Here is a 23739-nt window from a genome sequence, read left to right on the forward strand (position 1 = left end):
TCCTCCAGTCGCCTGTGGTCTTACCATGGCCGTATACAGGTGATGGCTTGCTGCTCTTGTGGGGCCTCAATGCTTCTGTGGTGTTCTTTTTGTGGCTAAGACCTAGTTTGGGTAATTCCTGTCCACCGGTAACAGTTGGTGGGCCTCTTTAGTGGACTTGACGGATCGTTAGTCTTAGAAGTAATGGGTGTGGGGAGACCCTCCACCCTGTGGTTTCTTAGCTGGGCATTCCCTAATCCGTAGATGGCCCTGGATTAACTCTCTTCACTCTTTGGCGCACCGGAGGGGAGTCTAACTGGGCATTGGTGCCGTTGAGGGTGGTAAGGTGGCTCTGCTCCCTGGCTCCCCTGTGTTTGTGTTGGGAGTCCCCCGTCTGGGTTTAGTGCCTCAGTTGGTTCGGCTCGGCAGTGGTGTCCAGGTTATGGTCTGGTTTCTCTGGGCCCATTTTGGCTGTTGGTTCTCGCCCGGTGGCAGCTGTTTTTGACTCACTTGGGGGTCTTATCGGAGATCTATTGTGCCTTGATCGTGGCATGGGCTGTTGGGAGGGAGGTGAGGGGGGGGGGGGGGGAATGCTGCCTCTCCCTCCACTTTTGCTGCACCAGAGTTTACAGTGACCCCACCCTTGGTCCCCCAGCACCAGTCTCGTATTTGGCCTTGGGTCTCGCTGATGCTTGAGACGGGGAAGTGGGAGAAGAGAAGAGGAGGGCTGGGACACACCAGCCGGATCGTTTCAGCCGTGCCGCTCCCTCACTTGCTGAACTGCAAATTAGGGACCACCGGGTCTCTAGTTGTTGGGTGTGCTCCCTCTGCGTTCTTTGTCCACCCAACAGGTCTAACCAGCGGACTGGCAAGTCCTACGCCTGCTGTGGTGATGCTTCAGATTCAGTCACACGCTTGGCCTCCGGGGTCCCTTTTGTAGCGACGCTGCAGCAGGCAGTCTCGAGGTTGCATCACTGCCCGCACAAATGTGTTGTTAGCATGGAGGGATGTATGTCTCTTCTGCTGCTGTCGCGATCACTGGTAGGGCTCTCCCGTTGTTGTTTGGCACCGCCGTGGATCGATGGCGATGTGGTCTGCCCTCTTAGGCTGCTCACAGCGGTCCACGGGCGGCCACCATTTTGGGGTCAGGCGCACCAATCGTGTGGCTGTCTGGATGCTGTCATTCCCTTTCCCCTTCCTGCGCTCTCTGGTGGCGTTTCTTGTTGCTGGTTTAGTTGTGGGATCTTGCATGAGCCCTTCGGTTGGTTTTGGGCCCCTATGTGGCAGATGGATGGCGATTGTCAGGCCGGTGTGCGGCGCTTCAGGAAAGCTCGTCTGCCTTTGTGGCTGGTTTAGCCCACCCTTTGACAGATTTACATCTTCTTTTAATTTGCCCGCATATTGCCTCAATCTGGAAAAATGTTTGGTCCTGTATTTTGCTTATTTTCAATTTACAATCTCCCTTGTCCAATGTATTACTTTTTCACTGAAGTCTAACACTTTGGGGTTAACTTCCTGTACACGTGGTTTATTTGATCTCGTTAGCCTTAGCTTTCCAATAAATTGGGAATACTCCTAAAAAAATGTAATTACTGCTTGGTGGAATAAGATTTGTCATTCTCATAGGTTAGATGTTGCATTTACTTCATGTATACCACACAGACACTTATTTTGGTTACCATTAACTTATTATTCGAATAAGGTTGCAAAGCGGCAGGTACTTCGCAATTGTTCTGAAAAGCCTCCATGAATGGTTTCTCTGCTATTTGTTTCTCAGTCAGTAATTTTTGCCAGTATACTCACCCGTAAGATATCTCAATCGTTTAAGTTATTCCATATCATTGCTCGTTACTGACCTTCAGTTGTATGATGTACAATTTATTTTATTCCTTTTCCTTCCCATAGCTCTTGTTAAAAACTGTAAACAGCTTTTCTTTCTGCTATATTATTAGCCTCACCAATTGGTATTTCACATGTAATAATTGTAGATTATTCTTTACAATCTTGCTGCTAATAAAGCTTACTAAACAAAAAAAGGATGCAGATGTGATCCAACAAAATGCCGTCGCTTTCAGTGCAACAGAACAATTGGCTGAAGTGGACTGTCCATTTGCTGCATGCTATATGTTAAGGTAGGAGGAAGCAAAATGTGAATAATAATTATGCATATATGAGGCCAGACATAAAAATGAGCACCATTTGATTTTGTTTGTTCACAAAATCCCCACTGACCATTTATCATAGTGAGAATTTGAGAAACGTGCTAAGCGATACTTCAAGTCTAAGGAACCGAAAAGTTTACAGAGAAAAACGAATGCATGGAAAACCACTTTAATACATATATACACTAATTCACGTACATCTTCTACAGTGCCAGGTGATCATCCTCTTCCTTTCCTCAAAAATGAAAGAAAGAAAAAAAAAACACACACACACACACACTACAGGTTGTCTGCCATGGTATAATTCAGGCTGTGGAAGAGGAAGGCTGGGAAGAAGAATATCTGCTTCTTCACAAGGGCTTCTACAAAGTCTTTATTGCAGTATCTCTAGATTTGTACACAACACCGCGGCTCTTCAGCTCTCGTACAATCCCTGAATAGGAGAGAAAAACAGAAAGCCAGAGTCAAGGCCTTTAAAATATGGCAGAAGGGTCAATAAAGGGAGATAAACTGTAAAAATAAAAAAATAAATTTTTTATATACATTTCATTGAAATTTAAGAAGTACAGGCATGATTGTGGGCAAATGTACTACATCGTTAGCCAGGCTGCTTCATTAAAAAAGTCTTCTTAGAACATCAAACTTGAATTGACTAAAATTCATATGGCTGAGATACCCGCCACCCCCTCTCAACACAATCCCCAAAGGAGGGAAACCGGAAACAGTTCTTGAAGTTTTTGGAAGTGGGAGGGAGTGACCCTCCCGGCCGTATTTATTAAAACAAAAAATTAAAAACATTTAAACATTAATGTACAATTTCATACCACATTGCGATGTTTGGCTAACCTTAACAGATTCTCTAATACAGAGGTTCTCCTAGCCGAACTAACATCCTACAAAACATTTACTTGAAATATTGAAATTGTACATCCTAACGTTTAAGGGCCAACGGCAAGGTCGTAACCGGTGTCAAGATCCCTAACCAGACATCCCCCCCCCCACTTGGGAGGGGCGACAGCACTGAGGCGTACTCAAGTGCAACTACTACCAATTTCCCTTGACTTGACGGGGGCACTTATCAACTCGACGCCAGTTAAAGGTCGTTCGAAGACTCGTGTGAGGTATCTAGAAGGTATCGCAGACCTCCCCCCAACCCCACACAACTTACCGCATCTGCCGTCGCAGATGTCACTGGCCCCGGGAAATTCCCCAGGAGGGGGCTGTAACCCCTCCTACACAGGAAGGGGCCTTGACCGCCTTTCCTCTTCTTTCGGCGACCCATCCTTAGAAGGGACCGCCTCCCCGTTGAGGGGCCAAAGGCCACCTCCCCCGAGCGCTCCCATCCGTGTTGGGTGACGCCCACTCATAGGGATCTTCCAATTAGTGCTCACCGATCATGACCTTACCGCCCGACCAAAATAAATACGACAAATGCTAACCAAACGAAACTACATTGGCCACTATGACCGAAAAAGCCTATTTATCAATGGACCTTACATCCGAAGTTCTTTAATCACAAACTTGTAAAATTAGACCAATCTTTATTACACATTCAACATCAACACAACACTACAATAACCTGTAAACGAATTAGAATAATTGATCAATTTTATTAAAACAACTGGCTGTCCTCAGGGGCTGGTGGGTGGGTCAAAATTGGCTCTTCGTTCCGTCTCGAGCTCACGTGCAGCGAGGAGGTGCAGCTTCAGAGCACAGGAACAAGAGGATGTCTTCTGGTCTTGCGTCCCTTTTTATCCATCTTCAGGGCGGGCGTAAACCCGCCCCTGCCTGCCCCGAGGGCGTGGCCAGCCGCGTCAGTGTCTAGGCCAGCCCACTCCAGGGCGGGAAAAAGCGCGCCCCGGCTACGCCGCTTCGGGCATACCAGCCGAGACGCGCCTCCCGCCCAAAATGGCTTCCCGGGGGGATCGAGGCACTCTGCCATACGTTCGGGGGGACCGAGTGGTCGCCCCTTTCCATATGGCTGATACCCGCCACCCCCTCTCAACACAATCCCCAAAGGAGGGAAACCGGAAACAGTTCTTGAAGTTTTTGGAAGTGGGAGGGAGTGACCCTCCCGGCCGTATTTATTAAAACAAAAAATTAAAAACATTTAAACATTAATGTACAATTTCATACCACATTGCGATGTTTGGCTAACCTTAACAGATTCTCTAATACAGAGGTTCTCCTAGCCGAACTAACATCCTACAAAACATTTACTTGAAATATTGAAATTGTACATCCTAACGTTTAAGGGCCAACGGCAAGGTCGTAACCGGTGTCAAGATCCCTAACCAGACATACCCCCCCCCCACTTGGGAGGGGCGACAGCACTGAGGCGTACTCAAGTGCAACTACTACCAATTTCCCTTGACTTGACGGGGGCACTTATCAACTCGACGCCAGTTAAAGGTCGTTCGAAGACTCGTGTGAGGTATCTAGAAGGTATCGCAGACCTCCCCCCAACCCCACACAACTTACCGCATCTGCCGTCGCAGATGTCACTGGCCCCGGGAAATTCCCCAGGAGGGGGCTGTAACCCCTCCTACACAGGAAGGGGCCTTGACCGCCTTTCCTCTTCTTTCGGCGACCCATCCTTAGAAGGGACCGCCTCCCCGTTGAGGGGCCAAAGGCCACCTCCCCCGAGCGCTCCCATCCGTGTTGGGTGACGCCCACTCATAGGGATCTTCCAATTAGTGCTCACCGATCATGACCTTACCGCCACAGGCCGGATAGTTGACCGGCTATCCGGACCCCCCACACAACTCCTACCTAAAGGTCATGTTTCAACGATTTTAACCATGCTAGGAAGTCTCCTAAGAGTAACTCATTCCCCACCCAAGACAAATGCACACCATCCCCCAAATACATACTGTCATCATTAATACAGCTATGAGAAATAGAATGCAATGTCCTGGAACGGAACAACCTACTCACTTTATTGTTAAGCTTTCTAATAGAATGGTTCAAAGCAGGAATAGAGATAGCCCCCCGCCACACCTTTCGTGGAATCAAATGGGACCATGCAATCGTGCACCCCGGAACTCTCCTCGCCAACCAACTTACAGTGGAAAGCATTGCCTCCAGGGGTAGTCGTCTACCGATGGTGACCAAATCATTGCCCCCAACATGCACTATAACTATAGACGGCGGTGACCTTGTCCGCCCTAACAAACCCTCGAAAAATGTTTGAAACTGGTCAATACAGAGACCGCCCCTTCCGTAGAAGGACATCCTGTACCCGTATTCCCCAGCTACGTGAATCATGTCACCTGCTTTGAATACGTCTGCGGCACGCCTCACGTATGAGTGGCCCACGACCCACACCTCCTTTTTCACAGCCGGTGATGTCTGACCGCTGGCCCGGTGTAGGGTCGACTGCATAGTCCGCCCCGCCTCGTAGGCTTGCGTAACTGAAAACCAAACAAAACAAGAAGTGTGAGTACAATATTACAGCTTCACAACATGTGCAACCGCACGTATCTTTTATAACAATTGGAGGACCAACGCCCCACTCGTTTCACTTGCTCAACATTAAGACCCCTGGCTGTAGCTTCCGTAGCAGCCCCTATCCGAAAGGAATGGGTCCCAAATTCGCCCGGGTTCAAGCCCGCAGCGGCAATTGACATCGCAAGCACCCGCTGAAACTGAAATTTCGTCAGTGGGGTGGCGTCAGCGTGTCTTAACAAAGTCCCCCCCCATGATGCCACCCTTCGTGCTAGGTAATCCTCTACACACTTTACCGGACATATGGAGGACCCAGGAATCCTGCGTATGATGACGCAGTCACCCATCCCATCTTGATCAGTCTTGGACTTTACAAAGGAGACAGTCATTATTTCTCCCCTGATCTGAACGTGTTCCTGGCACAAACCCCCTGCCACATCCAGTTTGTTCCTTGCAACTAGTTCGCTTACCCGCATTGCTCCGTGGAATGCTAGCGTAAAAGCGGCTCGGAACAGCACCGCCTCAAACTGAGATGAACATGTGGCCGGGAGTGTGGCCAACAACTGGGACAATCTATCCAAACCTATTGGGCGCCTTTCATCTACTCTGCGACCCTCAAGGCGTTGCCACCCACGCAGCGCCTTCTGTACAACGAAAGACGCTGTTGGGTCCTGGATAGCGTGTGCTCTGGCAACAAAGGAAATGGCAGCACGATGCCTCTGGGCCGTAGCCACCGATTTCCCAGCCCTACGTAAGGACATCAGGAAATTCACTACCCCTTCCTCGTGACCCCATAGTCGCTCTCTATCACTCCCCAAAAAGGCTAAATAGGCCCGAAACGCCCCTTCGTATGCCTTCCTCGTCCTTGGTGCTAGACTCTCTCCCACGAGGTGACGAAGTTCGGGGCACCGAGAGACCAGAGAGCTTCGGGAAAGGGTGCCGGCTCTGGGTCCGCTGAGGGGAGGAAACCCAAAAAAGCCTGCATTTGAAAACGAGACAGTGCGTCAGCCGCCTGATTCATCACCCCTGGAACATGTTTTGCTCTGAACAGCACGTTCAATTGCATACATAGTAAAACAATTTCCTTAAGCAGTCTTAAAATCAGTTTACAACGTGCTGCCTGACTATTGATGCACTCGACCATGGTCATATTGTCAGACCAAAATATGACAGAGTGATCTTTGAACCCATCGGGCCATGTTCTCAAGGCCACCAAGATGGGAAACAGTTCCAGGAAAGCAATATTACTCGTCAGACCATTCTCATGCCACCATGTCGGCCATCTTTGTGCCGACCATTTGGTGCCGAAGATGGCGCCAAAACCTATGCTTCCTGCTGAATCTGTCCACAGCCCCAGCTCTTCAGAAGACACGGCTGGTTCATTCCAGACGATTCTACCATTGAAGTCCGCCAGAAATGCTAACCAAATACGCATGTCCTGGCGGATCTCGGCCGATAGTCTCGTGCGATGATGGCACTCTTTAAGGCCGACCATCGCTTGGGCAATTGAACGGGAAAAGGGGCGGGCCATTGGTATTACCCTCAGGGCAAAATTCAACTGTCCCACCAACTGCTGTAATTGTTGCAGCGTAACTTTAGATGCATTTATGCACACTTGCAGCGCAGCCCTGAACTTCAACACTTTCTCAGCTGGCAAACGGAAACACCCCTCAATGGAGTCCAACTCGATCCCCAGAAACTCGAGGCAAGTCGTAGGACCCACTGTTTTACCCGGTGCCAATGGTACACCAAACTGTTTCATTAACACACAAAATCCGGCCAAGGCCCGGCCACATTCAAGATCCCCGGCTGCCCCAAGAAACAGAAAATCATCAAGGTAGTGCATTACATCTTGGAAACCTGTTTTCTTTGTGAAGACCCATTGTAGAAAACTACTGAATTTCTCGAAATAAGCACAGGATATAGAGCACCCCATTGGCATACATCTATCCATGTAATAACAACCCTGAAACATGAATCCTAGGAGACGCTGGTCGTCTGGGTGTACCGGGAGCAATCGGAACGCTGACTCGATATCTGACTTCGCCATCAGCGCCCCGGGCCCCAGGCGATTCAAAATGGCTACGGCCTCATCGAAGGATGCATACCGCACCGAACACACTTCTGGATTGATTGCATCATTTACGGAAAGACCTCGCGGGGCTGATAAATTGTGAATCAGTCGGAACTCACCGGGGTCTTTCTTGGGGACTACCCCTAAGGGAGAACAAACAAAATTCTGGACCGGGGGTACACTAAACGGGCCGGCGACCCGACCTCGAGTCACCTCTTTTCGGATCTTATCCTGTACCACGGTCGTATGCTGCAGGACGGAAAGTTGATTTTTACACTTTTCCACACCCTGAAAGTCCCCTACCGGGATGCGGAAACCATACGAAAAACCGTTCCGCAGCACCCCAGCAGAAGTACGATCCGGGTATTCACTGAGCCAGGGAATCATCGCCAGGGTATCAATCGGGGTAGGTAAAGGCGCCCCTCGGACTATATTAGACCTGTTTGGCACCTCCTCTCCCCCCATTATCACCCGTTCTGGCTCTGCACGAGGACTCAGGATGGGACGACCCACAACCGCTACATTCATGTTTGAATTTACACGATCCCTGGGGTCTAGTACATTTACCCCTGTTGAAATTAAAGCAGAAACCCTTTTTCCCGGTACTGCCGGCAGGTTTCGAGTACTCGTCGGTACCCGTACCTGATCGAAAGGGCGTCCCCGCATATTGCCGGGAGGATTCGCCAACATTACTTCCCACCAACGGCATTTTTAACATCCCTGACTCCTTCATTTTATCCCAAGTCAAGGAATCATAACAATCCCAGGTTAAACTTTTATTATGCTCCTTTTCTTTTCTGAACAGATTATCGTAACAGAACCAATGATTACCCTGGTGCGATGTCGAGTACCCCATGATTCGTGATTGATAGATTGGGAACTCGGAAAGCAACTCAGGTCTACGTTCCCCCAAGATTGATGTAAAGATTCCCCAAGCATTGCCCCAATTGCCGATATTCTCATTCACTTTAAAGGCGGCCATTTTTGCGCGCCAAACACTCGGATGCATGAGATCCTTCTGACTCTTTACATGCTCTACCTCATAATGATCAACACGCAGTGAGAAAATGTTCACATACTCCCCCGCCCAAATCTTTTCCTTAATTGCCAAAGGAACATGTTGCCCCAACCTTTCTCTTCGCGAGGGGGTTGACTCTTCCCTCGCGATCGGCAATGGCCGCTTACCTGCACCTGACGCTGCCTCTGTGGTCGCAATCGTCCCTGGTGTCTTGTCCCCCACTGCAGCCGGCACGGGCACCTTGGCTGCTTCCCTTTTCTCACGCAATTGCTTCATCAGCGCCTGCGCCTCGACAGCCGTGGCGCCCTCGTTACCTTTACCCAACCACGCTGCCAATTGTGCTGCCAACTCGGGCGGCATATCATCCTCGGACAAGGGGGTGACCACAACGGGAATTGGATTCCCCTCCTCCGGCACGGGAGTTGGAGCCTCGAGCGGGGCACTGGGACCCGGGATGTCTTCACCCGCTGCCCCCCTCCTGGGCCTCTTGTTTTTCCCTCCCGGGGCTGCTCCCGCCAAAGGACGTTTTGGACCCCTTTCCTCATTCTTGTCCACCCGCTTCTTTAGCTCGGACATCTCCTTCATGAGAACACGAAGCATCTGGTCAGTCGTCATACGCTTTCCCACCTTCTTCGGCATTCTCCAACAAAGTAACTGTAAAACAAACAAGAACGATTAAAACGCTCAAAATTGGCTCTTCGTTCCGTCTCGAGCTCACGTGCAGCGAGGAGGTGCAGCTTCAGAGCACAGGAACAAGAGGATGTCTTCTGGTCTTGCGTCCCTTTTTATCCATCTTCAGGGCGGGCGTAAACCCGCCCCTGCCTGCCCCGAGGGCGTGGCCGGCCGCGTCAGTGTCTAGGCCAGCCCACTCCAGGGCGGGAAAAAGCGCGCCCCGGCTACGCCGCTTCGGGCATACCAGCCGAGACGCGCCTCCCGCCCAAAATGGCTTCCCGGGGGATCGAGGCACTCTGCCATACGTTCGGGGGGACCGAGTGGTCGCCCCTTTCCATATGGTTCGGCTAAGATCCAGATTCACTTCCCTTAAGAAGTGAGCCCTGGATTCAATATGATCCTCCCATCATCTTCCGCAACTAGACTTCTACCTGGTCGATCATGTTTGTCAAAGTACTGTTTTCATGGGGCAACTTGCCACATCTGGCAGGCAAAGGCGCTCACGTTTAAAATAAGGTAAGTGCTCTCAAGTTTGGCGGAATATCACACAACGAGGGTAATGACAAAGTAGGCTAAAAGCCAGGCCCAAAGTTGTCTGAAAGGTTTAATGTGTCTGTCGCAAGTCATGGGATAGTTTTTCCTCGAGACATGGTATGACAAATCTCCACCACCCACAATGCCCCACAGAGGTTCTTCTTTTCCAGAATTTTTTTATTAATCACTTCGCTGATCCCAACATATGCCTGACCACCACATTTCACACTCCCGTCGTGCCAGATGCTACTAACTGGCCCAGAATAACCTCTGGAGTACGTGTCAAAGGTATCCCCAGTATACTGTAATTGTGGGGTAGCACCTCCTTCCAGAAAATTTTAATTTTCAAACAGCTCTACCTTATGTGGAACCTTCTGCTAATACGCTCCCCACATTACCAAGAACTATCGGTGGAACTACAGAATGAACCCCACAGCCCTGTGGTTCCCAAACTGTGTGTTGTGGCTTCCCTGTGCACCGGTATGAGTTGCCAAGGGCGCCGCGCACAATGTGGGAACCACAGCTGTAGGGTGTGCCATTAAGCGAGTGAAGGCAGTAAAATACTATGTGTCTTTGAAGAGTTATTGCTTCCCACCCTGTTCTGTCGTGCCTCGTGGGGCCCTCTTCACAAGTTAAAAATACGTAGGACTAGTCAAGTCAAGTCAAGTCATAAAATTTATATAGCGCACTACATACCCAGAGGGTTTCAAGGCGCTGAGGAAGGGGAGGAGGATTATTTGTCAAATATCCATGTTTTAAGCTGCTTTCTGAACGCTAGGTGATTCTGGGTGAGGCGAAGGTGGGCGGGGAGTGAGTTCCATGTTTTGGCAGCTAGGTATGAGAAGGATCTGCCTCCCATGGTGGTCTTGTTGATGCGAGGTACAGTGGCGAAGGCTTGGCTGGAAGAGCGAAGTTGGCGGGAGGGGGTGTAGAAGGATAGTCGAGAGTTGAGGCAGTCTGGTCCGATGTCGTAGAGTGATTTGTGTGCGTGGGTAAGCAGTCGGAAAGTAATCCTCTTATTGACGGGTAGCCAGTGGAGGTCTTTAAGGTGACCAGAGATGTGTTCGTTGCGTGGGATGTCTAATATGAGCCTGGCTGAGGCGTTTTGGATTCGTTGTAGTTTTTTCTGGAGTTTAGCGGTGGTACCTGCGTAGAGGGTGTTTCCGTAGTCCAGTCGGCTCGTGACTAGAGCGTGGGTGACTGTTTTCCTTGTTTCGGAGGGGATCCAACGAAATGTTTTTCTGAGCATGCGAAGGATGTTAAAGCAGGAAGAGGATACGGCGCTGACTTGTCTGTTCATTGAGAGTGAGGAATCCAGGATGACGCCAAGGTTCCGTGCGTGGTCTGTCGGGATGGGTGCATTTCCGAGGGCTTCCGGCCACCAGGAGTCGTCCCATGCAGAGGGGGATTTACCTAAGATGAGGACTTCTGTTTTGTCTGAGTTCAGTTTCAGACGGCTTTGTTTCATCCATTCGGCGACTTCTTTCATTCCTTCGTGTAGGTTAGTTTTGGCGGTGCTGGGGTCCTTGGTGAGAGATAGGATCAGTTGAGTGTCATCCGCGTAAGAGATGATGTTGAGGTTGTGTTGGCGCGCGATGGCCGCGAGGGGGCTCATGTATACGTTGAAGAGGGTGGGACTGAGTGAGGATCCTTGTGGTACGCCGCAGATGATTTCAGAGGCCTCGGACTTGAAAGGTGGGAGGCGGACTCTCTGGGTTCTTCCGGTGAGGAACGAGGTGATCCATTAGAGTGCTTTTCCTTGTATTCCGATGTTGCTGAGACGTTGTAAAAGGGTGCTGTGGCAGACTGTGTCGAAGGCTGCAGAGAGGTCAAGGAGGATGAGGGCGACTGTGTCTCCATTGTCCAGTAGAGTTCGAATGTCGTCTGTTGCTGCGATGAGGGCGGTCTCAGTGCTGTGTTTGGCTCGGAAGCCAGATTGTGAGGGGTCGAGTGATTTGTTGGCTTCGAGGAAGGCGGCGAGCTGGTTGTTGACAGCGTTCTCGATGACTTTGGCCGGGAATGGAAGAAGCGAGATGGGGCGGTAGTTTTTGAGTTCGGTGGGGTCTGCTGTTGGTTTTTTCAGAAGGGCGGTGAGTTCAGCGTGTTTCCAATCTTCTGGGAAGGTAGCGGAGTTGAAGGAGCAGTTGATGACGTCTCGGAGGTGCGGAGCTATGACGGAGTCTGCTTTGTTGAAGATGTGGTGAGGGCATGGGTCTGTGGGGGATCCAGAGTGGATGGAATTCATCAGGCGGATGGTGTCCTCAGTGGAGATTGGGTTCCAGGCGTTAAGGGTGTTAACGGGGGGAAGATGGTCAGCTGATGGTAGGGTGGGTTGGCTTCCGGGTTGGTTGTCAAAGCTGTTGTGGATGTCAGCAATCTTGTTGTGGAAAAATGAGGCTAGGGAATCGCAGAGGGTTTGAGAGGGGGTGATGTCGTTGGAATTGGCCGAGGGGTTGGAAAATTCCTTGACGATGTTGAAAAGTTCCTTGCTGTTGTGGGCGTTGTTGTCAAGTCGATCCTTGAATGCTGTTTTCTTGGCTTTTCGGATCAGTTGGTGGTGAGTACGGATGGTGCTTTTGAAGGCGTCCTTGTTGCTGGTGGATGGGTCTTTTTTCCAGGCCTTTTCAAGGGAGCGACACAGTTTCTTGGATTTCATGAGGTCATCGTTGAACCATGAGGCCTTCTTGATGCCAAGTTTGTGTTGACGTTTTTTCAGTGGTGCTAAGGTGTCGGCGGTGTTGGATAACCAAAGGGTGAGGTTGGAGGCGGCTTCGTTGGCGTTAGAAGAGAGGGCTGGGGAGGTTTGAAGGAGCGATCTGCTTGCTCATTAAATCTTTTCTTTTGAGAAGTCGAGTTTGAAAGGGACAGGTTATAAATGTGCAGTGGACCCCACAGTCTCATAGGGAAATAGGACAGCATCTGACTTCATGAACACATAGTATGCTCCTCACCGAACAAGATAAAGAATTCAAATATAACTACAACTTGTAAATATAAAATACAGCCCATGTATAATTATATCCTGGCTGCTGTTCCCGCACTTTGTGTGAACTTGAAGAAACAACATGCCCGATTTAAAAAATCAGAAATTCCAGTGGGCAAACTAGAGGCTGTGGAAATAGGCCACATTGCAGCCAGAATTCATTTCCTGACCCTCCGTATATTTCTCCACGTATAAAGCTTTTTCAGGAACTGGTACATTCCCTATTTCTTACACTTCTGAGGGTTAGATACCTGCAGCAAACGTCTGTTTTTACATCCAGTTTCAGGATATAATATTTTGAAAAAACAAGGCTAACTCACTTCTTGAAAATACTTTTATGAAATCTTTAACAGGTTCCAACGATCACAAAATAGCTCAGAGGTTGAGCATGGCTGCAGCAAAGAACCGTGTTTACGTCTAAGTGTCAAGCATTTCTAGTCTGTGTAAGGGAGCTCAGTGTAAGATAACTATAAAATATGCTTTGCCGCAGAGATCATTCTGTGAACTGCAGGTCACAATTTACAGTCCAGTAAACTAGGCACTTTCTAAAAAAGGTACGTGCAGTCTGCAAGGCACAAGTTTTTAGCCAATCCTTCAATAAAGATAAGGTTGACAAACGGATTTATTAAGTGGCAAAACAAGTTTGTAACCACTGAACACAACTTAAGGGACATGGTTATCACTCACCGTCTATTTCCTCAAAAACGTTTCTGAATAAAAAAACTAATGCAAGTTTTAGAATCAATTCACAGCTGGCTCAAAAATGAAAAGACAATTTGCACCAAAATCAATATTTCTCAGAGACCTCTCCAAAGTATGTATCCGGAAAGAAGCACTGCTAGGGTCACATCAATTTTGACAGATGAACTTCAGAAGCATTGAAGCCAGAGTGGGTGGTTAGGCGTGGAGGCAGCAGACCTATATTCAAAGTCATTCATGTCCTGTGCCCCACCCTGATCTGGGATGTAACTGGGTCTACCACCTCCACCTTGTGCAACTGACTACCTTATCCATACCAGAATGCTACAAAACTGCCTCTTGCCAGTCCATTCTTCTTCGTGCCATGAGACTGGCTCTACCCAAGCCCCACTGAGCTGGCTGGATCTTACACAGCCCTGTCCTCTGCCATTTATCTCGTTCTACACTCAACCTTACTGTCCTGCCCTGCATCAGCCCCTCTGACCTGGGGTGTGCCTACTAGCTGTGCCAATGCTCACGGACCGGGCCCCACCGACATTACATTACTTGCTGTTCACTAGTCCTTCCAGTCTGCCACCCAACTGACTGCGCCATCCCTACTGTACTAACTTTACTAGGCGACTGACTCTGCCCGTGCACAGTGACATGGCATGTGACTGTCACTGCATCACCCGGCGTACTGGCAACCGGTAAAAAAAATAAAAATGGTGGGGAGACACTGTTAACTGCCAATTTAGTCAAGGGAGCCACAAATCAAAAAAGTTTGGGAACCACTGCCTCAGCCCATCAGGGATTAACTACCACCTCATGTGAATTTTGTATTTATCTTCTTTGAGAGACAGGCAACATATGCCCCTCACCGCAGATACATACCTCCTAGCACACTTTCTTACTCCAACCTTACTTCTTTCTCCCATTGTGTCTAGAGTTTCCATTTCTGTGCTGTGTTCACAACAGTGGTGAAAATAGCATACAAAGTCGAAATCAAACCACTCATGGAGTCAAAAGCAGATTTTTTTCTAAAGATGCATGTATGTATGTATAGGCATTTATATAGCGCACTACTTACCCGGAGGGTCCCAAAGCGCTTCGACCGCTGCGAAACTCTTCCTGGCTTCCCTGAGAGATGGTCCCTTAATGGGTATCTCCAGGGTGAGACCAGGCATCCCCGGCGGTCTGGTGGGGCTGTTAGTGAAGATGAGGCAAGCTAATGCCCAGAGTTGCCGAGTGTGATCGCTGATCAGAGTGGGCACTGAGGCGGGAGAATTATCGAGTCTGCTGACCCTGGTCCAGAAACCTGCCGCGCCGGGAATCGAACCCTGGTCCCGGGCCGTCCTCTGCTCTCGGGTATGCCGCCTCTAACCAGTGAGCCACACTACTTCACAAGATGCAAGTTGCCCAGCAGCCGCATCCTTGTTATCTGGATATAGTGTCCACTGTCTGCCATGGCACGAACAGTTGCTTAAGACCAGAGAGGATCTGTGACTGTTAAGTCTCATCCAGTCTAAAATAAAGCTAGGAATAGTTAGACCATGGTATCTAATCGACAACTTGACCCAGACTAATGGTGTAAGTGCTCTCAATGCCTATAGGCGGTTTGAAGGTGTATCGTTAAGAATTTTGGATTTACCCAAACGGATCCGGAAGCTGGAGGCTTGTTAAATTCAGCGAGTATTGATATCAGGGCTGGCAGACTAGCCTCGGGTTCTGTAAGGGTGAGTAGCACATTGGCTAAACGATAAATCTTATGTTCAACCCTGCCAATTTTCACACCCCTCATTCTGGGGTCCCGTCTAATCACAGAGGCTCTACATCTAGTGCAAACATGATGCAGGACAAGGGACTACCCTGCCGGTGCCTCTCAGTCTGAATTTCTTCAGAGCCAAAACGGACCCTCACCCTGGGGGTGGGTGCGCAATTGTTTGCCAGAACTCACCCTCTCATTCTAGGCCCCATCTTGGTCCTTGATATGATGCCTTTCAGAAAGCCCCAACTCACTCCATCAAACACTTTCAGGGTCACCAGTCATGACAGGATTCCCCTCCTCCCCTTCTCTATCAGATGTCCCACTCTTCAATGTTATCAAAGCCCAACCTAACCAGTGTAAAACCCACTTGGTTGGCCCCTACCAATGATGTGACCACCTAGTCCAGTCTATTGGTAAAACTCTTACAGAGTTTAAATGTGCAATGGGGAAATAAGAGGCACACCTTGGGATTTTTTCTCCCTTTGGCATCAACAGAATTATACGTCGTGGGAATAACACCATCACGTTCCATAAAGGAGTTAAAACAATTGCTCCAAAGGTTGCAGCATTCCCACACATGTGAACTCTGCCCTCCCACTCCTGCTTCGGCCCCGTGAAGCTTATATCAAAACTGGGCCCTTTGCAATCTCTGGTCTGCCTCACCCAAGGTGAGTATCCCCAAGCTTCCTGAATTCTGTGTGATATCCTTACATGCAGCGCCATGGCTCTTCTTGTTCACTGGAGAAATATTCCTAGGCAGATGGTGATCGCTAACCAGATGTCATGAGAACATAGCTACAGCTACGCACTCTCAATCTGTGTCTGATGTCTGCAATGCCCCAGCCCTGTCTGCTCATCATTAGTTATTTGAGATGTCTTTCTCTACCCAATAAAAATAACTTCATATAATCTGGGGCAAGAGGTCAGAGTTATTTAATCCTTTGGTAATACCATGCGTAACTCTTAGCGACAAATGTGTCTTCAAATGATATATCCTCTGGACATAGGAATACAGAGATACTTTGAACTGGTGATTCAGATGGATTCCAGTTTGGGAACCTAAGTTGATTCCTTTTAAAAATCATCATCTTACTTGTTTCATGTAAGTTAAACATAGATGTTAGCATAAAGGTTTCCCTTGGTCGTACCCACAGTTTTGAACATGATCTTTATATCAAATATACATGTGAATGTTCATGTGGTCATGATTGTAAATATGTTGAGTGATGCACCAATTGAGGTCCTGTAGTACCGCCTGGGTGTCCATGTTCGGTTCAACTGTAGAGATTTACTTTGTCTGAAATGATGAATTTGTTTTCTCTAGTAGAAATGCAACAGAGCTGATATTTTTTATGTATTTATAGGTCCCCTGGTATCTGAAAGATCGGTATCTGGAAAGGTCCTGAGGAAGGTAGTTCCAACATCTTGACTCCACCGAAACGCGCGTCGCCCTTGTGTTGAGCCTCGTGCCCTGCACTGTGATTCAGTTCGTGGCAGGGGCTTTCTCTTGTAACAGATTGTACTCAACTGTGTACGGATACTGGATGTTTGCAGTTGGTGTCAAAGTGGATGAGTTGGTGTGATTGAAGTAGGATTGTATTTATTAAATTGAATCCAGGGGTTCTGTGTTGGTTTTGCTCTATAACTTGATTCTAGGTATGTTTCTATGTATTTTTTTGGATTTGAACAATCACGGACTAAAAGAAATGTACTTGTGATTCTACAAACCATGATGAATAATGTATAATGTGTTTTTATATAAAAAAATAGATACAATGAAAATAAGAATTTAAAAAGAAAAACCTTTTTGACAAAATAAATGAAAAGAAACGTTTTGACAAAATAAAAGAATAAGATAACGAATAGTTTACCTGTCGGAGTAGTTTTGCAGCTTGAAGAACTTTCTGGATTCACAATGCTGTGCATTATTCCGCGGTCTAGTGGTTGGGTCCGGAATCGTAGTTTTTTTGTTGTAGCCCAGTTGGGCGTCGACGTCCCACCTTAAGGTGTCCTTCCTGCGACGTCGGCACGCTTCCTGCGGAAGCTCCCACCCTTGGGCGCCATCTTCGGATTCTTTTTTCTCGTTTTGTGTTCTGTTTCCGAATCTATGGCAACGTTCAAGTAAGTGATTCACCGCTTTGACCTCCAAGGTGTCCGTTTCAGTCTTGTCTTTGTTTTTACCACCTTTCTCTCCAGTCTCATATTTCTGGCGGAGGTGGGTGGGTTCGCTAGTGAATACAGAAAGATCTTCCGGCTGCAAAACTACACAGACAGGTAAGAAACTATTCGTTTTGCAGTGTGAATCTTTCTGGATTCACTATTTTGTGCATAGACTTTGTAGCTGTTTGTTATATTTGTGGCGGCTGGGTGGAAGATGAGCGTTGGGTGTTGAATATGTGCTGAAGCACTTTCTGTCCCACTTGTGCTTCCTTGTTCATTTGTATGTCCACACAGTAGTGCTTCGTGAACGTGTGAACTGAAGCCCATGTTGCCGCCAGGCATATGTCCTGAATGGGTGTGTTAGCCAGGAATGCTATTGTGGCTCTTTTCTTCCTGGTAGAGTGGGCTTGTGTCCCCTCTGCCAGGTCCTGTCCTGCTTGCTTGTGGCACAACTGTTTTGTTTGTGCGATCCACCGTGCAATGGTTCCTTTCGTTACTGGTTTCCCCATGAAACTGTTTGCAAAGGACACAAAAAACTGCTTTGTTTTCCTGTGTCCCTTAGTTCTCTCTATGTAATGCATGACTGCCCTTCTGGCGTCCAGAGTGTGCAGTGCTCTTTCTGCGCTTGTGGCTGGTTTCTGGAAGAAACTTGGTATTTGTATTGCCCGATTGATGTGGAACCTTGACACCACCTTCGGCATAAAGTGTGGGTCCAATCTCATCATCACCCTATGATTATGTATCTGGATGTAGGGTTCTTGCAGCGTTAGCGCCTGTAGTTTACTCACCCTGCGCAGCGAGGAGACTGCCACTAAGAATGCGGTTTTCATTATTAGCATTTGTAATGAGGCCTTATGAATTGGTTCAAAAGGCTCCTTCATGAGTTCTGTCAGGACTAAATTAAGGTTCCATACCGGTGGTGGTACCCTATTTGGTGGTGCGATCTTCTTTGCTCCTTCTAGGAATCTCTTTACTATCCGTGATGTGAAGAAGCTCTTGCCTGTTTTTCCTCTTGTGTAAGCGACTATCGCCGCCAGGTGTACCCTTAGTGGGAATGAGCTCAAGTTTTCCTCGAGCAGGTGCTTGAGGTACTACGGCACTGTTGAGTCCTTCTGCATCTTCTTGTGCAGCTTTTCCTTTCTGCACCATAGTGTGAACCTCTTCCACTTTGCCACATAGCACTTCCGTGTGCTGGGTCTTCTTGCTTGACGTAGTACCCTCAGGGTGCTCTCCGGTAATTTCAGATGAGCGAACTCTATGTCCTCAGGAGCCATGCTACTAGGCTGAGGCTCTTTAGCTAGGGGTGCAGCACCTCCCAGTCTTGCATGGAGGGTAGGTCTTTCCGTCTCCCGAATCTGTGGGGTGCACTCTGTGTAATCTACATTATCTGTGAGTACCAGGTCGGCCTGGCCCACTGCGGTGCGACCAGCATTAGAGTCATGTTGCTGGTTCTGCACTTGTTGAGTACTTTCTGTATCAGAGGGATTGGCGGAAAAGCGTAAGCAAATGTCTTCGACCAGCTTATCCATAGGGCATTCCCCAGGACCCCTTCCCCTGGTTGCCGGACCCAACCACTAGACCGCGGAATAATGCACAGCATAGTGAATCCAGAAAGATTCACACTGCAAAATTATAGTTGTCACTGTTGTATTTTGATGATTATTTGAATACATATGAACAATGTTCAATGAGAAAGTGAAACACTTACAAACCTTTTCTTTTTTCATTTGTGAAGACACACGAACTGCATGACCCAGAATGCACAGGGGCAATCCAGCTGAGGGGTGGAGCAGCGTGCACCCAATTCTGTTTACTGTTTAAGGGCTCCCGCGAGCCTCCCTAGCGGACGAGCTAGTGGAGCTGCACCTTAGCGCCCGGGAGGCATTGAAGCCTGTGACTGTTGTTGGGCAGCCTACTCAGCGGCCTCATTACTTATCTCTACTGATGAAGGATATTGATCCAGAAACACGAATCGAGTCTCGTGTCTAGAGATGCCTGGAGATACCAAGTACCTACTTGCACCAAACTTGGTGAAACACTTACAAACCCTTTCTTTTTTCATTTGCAAAGACACACCAACTGCATGACCCAGAATGCACAGGGGCAATCCAGCTGAGAGGTGGAGCAGCATGCGCCCAATTTTGTTTTCAATGAGAAAGTATAACCGGCTGTGAGATATATTCAGTATTGTGTTTTTCCTAACCCCTTTTTTCCCTGGCCTAGACTATTAAACAGAGGGAGTCCCTTAATTCTTGCTTTACCAGCCCTGGCTTCACATACACCTGCAGAGCATCCAATCCAGTCCTCCACAGGAGAGCACGGGGGCATACATGTAGCAGCAAACAAAACCTGTGAGACAATGGGCGAATATGTAACCCACTGACATGCACCAATTAAAACCAGCAGTACCCTTAGCCTCAAAGCCAAACTTTCAATCATGGTCCGTTTTAAACAGTGTATAGAACAGGCCATGTTTGCGAACTATGGAGTCGAGACTAAAGGTTTTCACCGTGCCTGACAGCAAGTTAATCTAAATAAAAATTAAGAAATAAAGATGTACTTACCCACTGCTACACTTCATCTTGGCAGTCAGTAAGAGGCTCCCCCAGCACATGTAGCGAACTCTCAGATCTCAGAGCCTCATCCAACTCACCTCTACCAACCCTGGCGTTGCTCTCATGCTGCTAAGGCAGCAGGAGAGAAGCACCAGGATTGGCTCAAGCATGCTAGTTTGACGCTCCGTGAGCACGGGGGCCTGTGCATTCTCTCCACCCAGCTGTATAAGACAGCTTGGGTTGGAGTGTTTAAAGTGCCCTTGTCCGACTGGCCATCACAAGACAGCTGGCCAAAGTAACATGCGCACTTTAAACTTAAGTGCGCACTATTCCTCCCTGCTGATGCCCAGTTCTCTGCCCCGGCTGCTGACAGCATAAACCATAAAATACCAATAAATCTGTTTTATCACCATTTTATTTTTCTTGTTTCCTGCTCTCCAGCCTGTTTGGCGTGACTCTCCTCCGCTAACATATAAAGCACCAGCGCTGCATAAATGGCAACTAGCACACCGTGGAAATCCCGCTGCCCATATTCTACCGGTCCTCACTCTTTCCAAGTAGTGTGGACGCTCATAGCTCTTCCGAGCCGCAGGCCCGACAGCAAAGATGGCATCTGGTTGGGTCAAGTGGCCTGCTGCGCTGATTGCGCATAGCGGTCTTCTATGGCTCTCACTTAGGCTGTTAAGAGGCACAGGTGAGTTTACTACCACAGCACCAGGCTCTAGAATCATGGTGAGCAACCCAGGCAGCAAACTGCGCAGAAGGAATCTCAGAGCGACTGAGCTAAACCTCACTGGTCATCAAATGTGTTGGGGTCTTTTCCATGGCCACTGCAACATGACATCTTTCTGCGCAAGCGTGATGATACATGCATGCATGTTATCATGCGAGTACCGCTGTAGTGTCATGATGCATACTCACACATATCTCAATGCTTTGCCACACATACATCATGGGGTCTATTTTGCCAACAAGGTTCAGCATCCGTAATAATAATTTATTCCCCTCTTTTTCCCGATGATACAGAGCAACTGCAAAAAACACTATCAAAGCATATAGGGCTGCATTGCATTGTCATGCCAAAAGGTGAGACCAGTTGACTGCCAATGCTTGTAATCACCTACGGGCAGATACCAAGGCGAATGTGCCTACTAAGAGATCCCAGCAGCGAACAGACTGGTAGTGTTTTCTAACTGTGAACTGAAAGCCTGGAAGTGAGCTGGAAATACCAGTCGCAGAATTAGTGAATAGGTATGACAGCCTGAAAGCAGATTGTAAATAAAAACATGTGAGCAGGTGCCACTGAACAGGAACTTACCCTGTGGCAGACGGCCAGTAATAGACACAGCATACACGCCTGGTTTATAAGTACCTGCAGTGGCAAAGAGAGAGATAAACTCGGATTAATTGAGTCAGTATTGACGATATTCTTAAAACAGTAAAACTCTGCACCTTCCATTGTTTAGCAGCTCCTTAAAAATGTATTTTCAAAACTATTATAGAGGTCTTCTATTCTTCCATTTTCGTAAACTTTAACTTGGCTATAGAGCTCGTTAGTTAAGGTTAACTTTTTTTTAATCCTAGTTTCTAGGGAGACCCCCCCCTCCCCACCCCGAACTAACTGTTCATTCCGTAAGAGGTAAAATTAGCCAATCTGCCCCGTTGTACCCGGTTTCACGGCTGGCATTCTTTATGTGTGGCTCTCTTCTGCACAATTCTCCAGCCAACCCCATTCCAATGACTCACAGAAGAAATTAAGTACTCCTGCTGGTTAACTTGTGGCAAGATACAGCGTTAGAAGATCGTGTTCTGGATTTCAGAATGTAATGGCATTCGACCTACTCAATAACTGTTCCCAGGTGGGCAACCAAGTTTTAGAAATCAGCAGGTGAGCAGCACGGCAGCTACAAAAAAGGGAGCAGCCCCATTTTTTATAGCATCTATTTTTCATATGCACTCCCTCCACAGTACACAAACAAGCATTGGCAAAGCAAATAACATGCCGCAGAAACATCAGACCTATTGAGAGGGTTTAATTTGTGCACCCCACTTGCCATTTACGACATTTAAAATGTGTCCCTCCTGGTCGGTCCTAGCCTGCAGCTGCTTCTATAAACCGAGCAGTGCGAGACGGCAGATTCCAGCCTTTTTGTACTTTCAGTTTCGTAGAAATAGGACATAGAATACTGGGAGTTTTCAACAATCGCTGTACTGACGGGCATTTTTTCATTTACACCAACCACAATGAATATAGTGTCCTTTAGAGTGAAATATCCTCCATGAAGAGCTTCGTGGAGTCCAGTAACTGGGGGTTTCCAATTAATTTTTATTATGTCAGTAGGTTCGCAACCTAATTGACCTCACAGCCTATCAATTATGCGGGAAATGCCCCGCGTCCCAGAAATGAAGTATTATGAATAGCAAAGAGTGAAAGACCAAGTGTCCGTGCAATTCAGACACTAAAACAAGTGCGTCATAAGCAGTAGTAGTAAAAGATTCCATCAAACAAAACGACAAGGGCTCCGCACAATGAAAATGCAGCGCAGGCCACAACAATTCGGTACCATCCTCAAAACACAAACAGTGCGACATTGGCAGCAGCAAAGTAACCTCCTCGTGCACCGAACACAGCATGGGTGTATACTTACCAATACGCAAAGTACAGTACGGACAAGTGCAGTTCCTCCAATTCCTCACAGAGCTTCCATCAATGACGTAGTGGCATCGCCAGCGTCAACATACAAACCACTTTCACTCGTATCACTAGCTCGAGCTATTGCATTCGTTAATGGTCACTTCTAGCTTTTAGAGATTAGGAGGCAGCACCCCCAAGTGGAGTACAGCTGCAGGTGCTTCCTATATCCGGGCGAATGGTTGTATCTGAATGTTGGTGGCTGTGTGGTTAGGACTAGGAGTACGCGTGTAAACGAGAATTCATGCTTAGCTACGGAGGCAATGGTTGTACTGCACATTAATACTGCAATCTACCTTAATATTTCCAACAGCAGAGCATGATGAGCAGGGACTAGGCACAGCCTCTTCAATGGGCATTGCTCTCTGTCACTGGTGCACAATAGAGAAGTTAGAAGCACGTGACCACCGGAATGCATGGACATTTTTAGTAAGGCCCTTTACACTCTTTACAGAGGAACATGAATGTGGTGTTCAGGGAGAGACGTTGACCCTCATGTTCCACCTATAATAGACAACAGATCTCAACGCCAATACCGTCTCCTCTTGGCTAAGTAGGGTTTACAATATTTGTTAATGCGGTCTGGGGAAAGGTTTCACATCACTGGCATAGACACCCTTCTACCGAAATAGCAATTTGAAGGTGATCAGTTAGCCTCAGCAACGAGTGCCATTGTTTTCAAAGTAACTTTTGGTCAATTTGAGCTAGAAACCTTTTTTGTCGACACTTGCAAATTATGTAGCAGACGGTCAACTATGCAGCAACAGTGGCGTCTCTAAAACAGGTGCAGTAAAGACATTGTGCAGCAACAATGACATCCCTTTATGTAATTTTAGGGCCACACAATGGGCTAGTCATAAAAGAGTCAATCTTGAAGAGCTGCGCAAAACATAAATATCTATATGTTTACGGAAATAACAAAAAGGTCAATGGGAAGTTAAGGTTAACTTCGGTTATAAATTCTTAACTGGTGTTAAACATTCTTTAGAAATGCATCTAAAAAGAAAAATAGTGAAA

General features: G+C 47.8%; 1 protein-coding gene across 1 annotated transcript in view; it reads right to left on the reverse strand.

The window, feature by feature from the left end:
* Nucleotides 1-2294: 2294 nt before the first annotated feature.
* SUPT4H1 (SPT4 homolog, DSIF elongation factor subunit) overlaps nucleotides 2295-23739 on the reverse strand; it is an 81887-nt gene continuing 60442 nt past the window's right edge. The window contains exons 4-5 of the mRNA XM_086958489.1: nucleotides 21349-21402; nucleotides 2295-2574 (exon numbers count right to left, since the gene is read on the reverse strand). Coding sequence (XP_086814615.1) covers nucleotides 2504-2574; nucleotides 21349-21402 — 125 coding nt within the window. The 3' untranslated portion in view covers nucleotides 2295-2503. The remainder of the gene's footprint in view (nucleotides 2575-21348; nucleotides 21403-23739) is intronic.

The sequence above is a fragment of the Lissotriton vulgaris genome, chromosome 2_1 (genome assembly GCF_964263255.1).
Source record: "Lissotriton vulgaris chromosome 2_1, aLisVul1.2, whole genome shotgun sequence".
In the NCBI taxonomy this organism is placed as follows: Eukaryota; Metazoa; Chordata; class Amphibia; order Caudata; family Salamandridae; genus Lissotriton; species Lissotriton vulgaris.